The following is a 4939-nucleotide window of genomic DNA, read 5'->3' on the forward strand; positions in this document are numbered from 1 at the left end:
CTTCCCAAACTGATTTTAAAATGGAAGTAGTTTTCAATCCTGACACATTGCCGGGGATTCGGCGGTGGGGATGCCATGCTAATTTGGGCCGTTCGTCAGAGTCGCGACGCTGTATTATCCCCTTGGAAGAGTGGGTAATTTTTTTCCAGTTTTTCCTTTTTTCTTTCTTTTTTCGATTTTTTTTTTTTTTTTTTTTTGGGGGGGGTAGTGAGGTTGATTTTCTTTCTTTCTTTCTTTTTCTTTTTTTTTACTTTTTTTTTGGGGGGGGAGGGGATTTTTTATTTCTTTCTGTCTTTCTTTCTTTCTTTTTTTCGTTTTTTTTTTTTTGGGGGGGAGGGAAGTTTTCTATTGACTTTTCTTTAATATTGCGTTCTTTTATACAGTTTTTTCTTTTGCAAATATTAGAATTTTAATAGGAAAAGTTTTAATAGTAAGAACGACCCAGATCGTTATATTTTTTCTCTCTTTTATGATAATTAATTTGAATATTGTTAACACACTTCATAATCATGATATATGTAATCATTCTTTACTCTCAATACTGTGATGGTATTTATGATGAAGTCATTGTCAAAGAAATACATACGTACAGTTGTGTGTGTGCATGTGTGTGTTTGTCCGTGTACGTATGTGTATGTGCATGAAAGCTGTGTGTGTGCGTGTTCGTCCGTGTACGTGTGTGTGTGTGTGTACATGTGTGTGTGTGTGTGTGTGTGTGTGTGTGTGTGTGTGTGTGTGTGTGTGTGAAAGCTGTGTGTGTATGTGTGTGTGTGTGCATGAAAGCTGTGTATATGTGTGTGTGTGTATGAAAGCTGTGTGAGTGTGAGTGTGCATGAAAGCTGTGTGAGTGTGTGTGTGCATGAAAGCTGTGTGTGTGTACATGTCTGTGCATCAAAGCTGTGTGTGTGCGTCCGTGTGTGTGTGTGTGTGCATGTCTGTGTGTGTGTGCATGAAAGCTATGTGTGTGCGTCCGTGTGCGTGCGTATACATGCATGTCTCTCTGTGTTTGTTTATGAAAGCGTATCTGCCCACCCCCACCCAAACACCTAAGCAATTAGCAAAAAGTCCCTCTGCCTGAGCTTCAAGACCCCGGCACTCTCCCGCTGCCACGCCGAGGACCTCACAGAATTTCCTTCAGCTGCACCGTCACGTCCTGCTCCCATTACTGAAACCAAAGTGCTATTGAGGCTTAGCTGACCTTGTACGCCTTTGAGCCAAGCTTCTAAACAGGTCTTAGGGCTGACCTGGTTTGGGTTGCTGACCTGATTTGGGTTGCTGACCTGATTTGGCCTGCTGACCTGACTTGGGTTGCTGACCTGGCTTGGCCTGCTGACCTGACTTGGGTTGCTGACCTGATTTGGCCTGCTGACCTGGCTTGGCCTGCTGACCTGACTTGGCCTGCTGACCTGGCTTGGCCTGCTGACCTGACTTGGCTTGCTGATCGTTCTTGGCCTACTGACCTGATTTGGCCAGCTGACCCATTTTGGCTTGCTGACCAGACTTGGGAGACCTGTAATAGGGAAAAGAAAACTAGAATCGTACACGTTTCGAGAAGAAAACGGGATTCAGCTTCGGGTTTCTCACATCGAAGGGGAGACTTTAATATTCTCTTTTGTCCCCCCAGTGTGTCTTTCTGTTACAGACTGAAATTTTGTTTAGATTAGTTCGAAACGCTGATAAAAGTCATAGCAATACATTATCTAAAAATCGGCATTCAGAGCAGTGTAAATCTCATACAATAGAAATTATTTTTAGGGCGATTTTTTTAGGATAAACTTCAAGAAAAATAAAATGGGAACGTAATGAAAAGTTTCAGATCTCTTCCTTCTCCTCCTCCTCCTCCTCCTCCTCCTATCTGCCCCCAGCCATTTTTCCTCCTCCTTCCCTCCTCCTTCCTTCTTTCCCTCCCCTTCCCTTCCTACCGTCTCCTCTCTCCCTCTTCTCCTTCTTCCCCATCCTCCCTCGTTCTTCCCCCTTCCCCTTTTCCCTCCTTTTTTCTCAATTTTTCCCCATTTCCCCTCCTTCCTTCTCTTTCCTCCTCTCTTCCCATTTCTTACCTTTTTTCCTCTTCCATCCATTTACTTCCTTCTCTCTCCTTCCCTTCTTCCCATACCTTCCTTCTTTTCTCCTCTCTCTCTCCTCCTCATCTCTTCCTTCCTGCCTTCCCTCTTTCCCTCCTTCCTTCCTTCCTTGCTTCCTTTCTTCCTTCCTTCCCTCCTTCATTCCTTCCTTTCTCCTCTCTCTCTCTTCATTCCTCATTCCTTCCTTCCTACCTTCCCCCCTTCCTTCCTTCCTTTCTCCTCTTTCTCTCCTTATTCCTTCCTTCTTTACTTCCTTCCTTCCTTCTTTCCTTCCTTCCTTCCCACCTTCCTTCCTTCATTCACTCATTCCTTTCTCCTCTCTCTCTCCTCATTCCTCCTCCTCCCTTCCTTCCTTCCTTCCCTCCTTCCTTCCTTCCTTCCTTCCCTCCTCCCTTCCTTCCTTCCTTCCCTCCTTCCTTCCTTCCTTCCTATCCCCCTTCCTCCTTCCTCCTTCCTCCAATACCATCCCACTGTGTCTAATTAAAGGATTTTTTGACGTGAATGGCATCAGCTGTGTGGATATCCGAAAAAAAAGATTTAAAAAAATATGAAAAAATGAGAAAAAAAGACTTTTTATGGAAAAAAAATAATACTTCTCATCTGACGAACAACTAGGACGTTCCCTAGAGCACCTTGTTTATTAATTAGCTTTCTTTGTTGTTTCTTTGTCCGAGTGAGTGGATTTCTTTTCTTTGCGTTTTTTTGGTGTTTTGTTTGTTGTTGTTATTGTTGGTGGTGGGGTTGTTATTGATGTTGATGATGTTGTTGATGATGTTGTTGTTGATGTTGTTAATTTTGTCGTTGTCGTTGATGTTATTGTTGTTGCTGTTGTTGTTGATGTCGTTGTTGTTGTTAATGTTGTTGATGTTGTTGTCGTGGTTGCTGTTGTTGTTGATGATGATGATGTAGATGCTGTTGCTGTTGTTGTTAATGTTGTTAATGTTGTCGTTGTTGTTGTTGTTGATGTTGATGATGTTATTGGTTGTTGCTGTTGCTTTTGTTGTTGTTGTTGTTCATGTTGATGATGATGTTGTTGTTACTGTTGTTGCTGTTGCTGTGTTATTGTTGTTGTTGTTTTCGTGCATTCCACTTGGGTCTATGTTTGTGATGAATGTGCCAAGACAGTGTTTGTTTGTGTTTGTTACTTATTGTGTTTCTCGTGTGTGTGTTTGTATAGAAAGAGATATTTGTATACATATGTATATTATGTAGATGTGAATATATATAGATATATATACGGGTAGATTGACAGATATAGGTACAGGTAGATAGATATAGATACAGGTAGATTGATAGATATATATACAGGTAGATAGATATAGATATTAATATATTCATAGGTAGATAGACGAGAGAGAGAGAGAGAGATTTAGATAGATAGATAGATATAAATTGGAATAGATATACAGACAGATAAACAGGTTTAGATAGATATAGATAGATGGATAGACAGTGAGATGCTTTGCTGTGTAGAGTGGTTGTGGCTGTGCAGTGTGGTGGATTGTGAATAACATTATTATCCTATTGCCAAAAAAAATCGTGTTTTTATAATGTTTGATGTACAGAAAGTTCGCGAAAATGACATACTTGGACTGAATATTTGGAGTTACATGATCACCTAATAGAGATTTCATGAATCATGATTTTTTAGTGTTTTTTTGTTTTTTTTGTTTTTTTTTACTTTCTTTTTTTTCTTTGTTTTTTATTCATGACTCATTTGGTACGTGGTATGTATATTCGACTAGAGAGAAGTCACTATACACAAATTCGGACAAATCATCTACTCCCCTCTCCCCCCCCCCCCCCCCCCGCTAACACACACACAAAAAAAAAATCGTATTTAGAAAGTCCAAAATTTCAATTATCATCGCAGATAACTTTTATATATATATTTTTTTCTTCTTTTTTATGAATCTGAACAAATAACAGACATGCCAGTATCATGATCTTGCACAAATAGTGACGCCATATTTTTTTTTTTCTTTTTTTTTTTTTTTTTCTTTTGAGCGTGTGAAAACCGAGTCATTTTATTTGCAGTAATATGAGCTTTGTCTGCTATGTTATGATGTATGTTGATGTTGTTTTGGTGTCATATTATTTTTTTTTTTAATATATATATTTTATATATTTTTATAAATATATATATATTTTTTTTTTTTTTTTTTTTTTTTTTTTGCTACATATGCACTGTAATAAAACATATACATTTGTGATATATAATATGTTTTAAAAATAAATCTCTATCCGGATTTTACAGAAAAATAGAGACTGAATTTTATTTAAGAAGAAATTTGAGCAATATTTTTTTTCTCACTGCTTATCCAATTACAAGAGATATTTGTGGTTACATAACGTTATTGAATTGACATGTCATGATGTGTCCTTCATACATCAACTAATAGATAAAATGTTATAATCATGACAATATCATAAAACCCAATATACCAAAAATAACATTGGTGATTAGCTTACATAATATTTAGAAATTGTGTAAAGGGATAAGTTGGTTTCATTCTGATTGTATCATATAGTCATTATCATAATTTTGTTATTGTTGTTATTATTACTGTTATTATTACTACTGCTGTTGCTGCCATTATTACGATTACTACTATTACTACGATTTCTACTACTATTACTACGATTTCTACTACTATTACTACTACTATTACGACTACTACTACGACTACTATTATGACTACTTCTACGACTACTACTACTATTACTACTACTATTACGACTACTACTACGACTACTATTATGACTACGACTACTACTACTACTACTATTACTACTACTATTGCTACGACTACTACTCCTACTACTACCACTGCCACTACTATCACTACTACTACTGC

General features: G+C 37.8%; 1 protein-coding gene across 1 annotated transcript in view; it reads right to left on the reverse strand.

Annotated features, from left to right (window-relative positions):
- Positions 1–1046: 1046 nt before the first annotated feature.
- The window catches only part of LOC138862939 (sporozoite surface protein 2-like), an 11927-nt gene continuing 8034 nt past the window's right edge, over positions 1047–4939 (reverse strand). Inside the window, exon 2 of the mRNA XM_070126145.1 lies at positions 1047–1510. Within this exon, the coding sequence (XP_069982246.1) occupies positions 1047–1510 (464 nt within the window). The remainder of the gene's footprint in view (positions 1511–4939) is intronic.

The sequence above is a fragment of the Penaeus vannamei genome, chromosome 10 (genome assembly GCF_042767895.1).
Source record: "Penaeus vannamei isolate JL-2024 chromosome 10, ASM4276789v1, whole genome shotgun sequence".
NCBI lineage: Eukaryota > Metazoa > Arthropoda > Malacostraca > Decapoda > Penaeidae > Penaeus > Penaeus vannamei.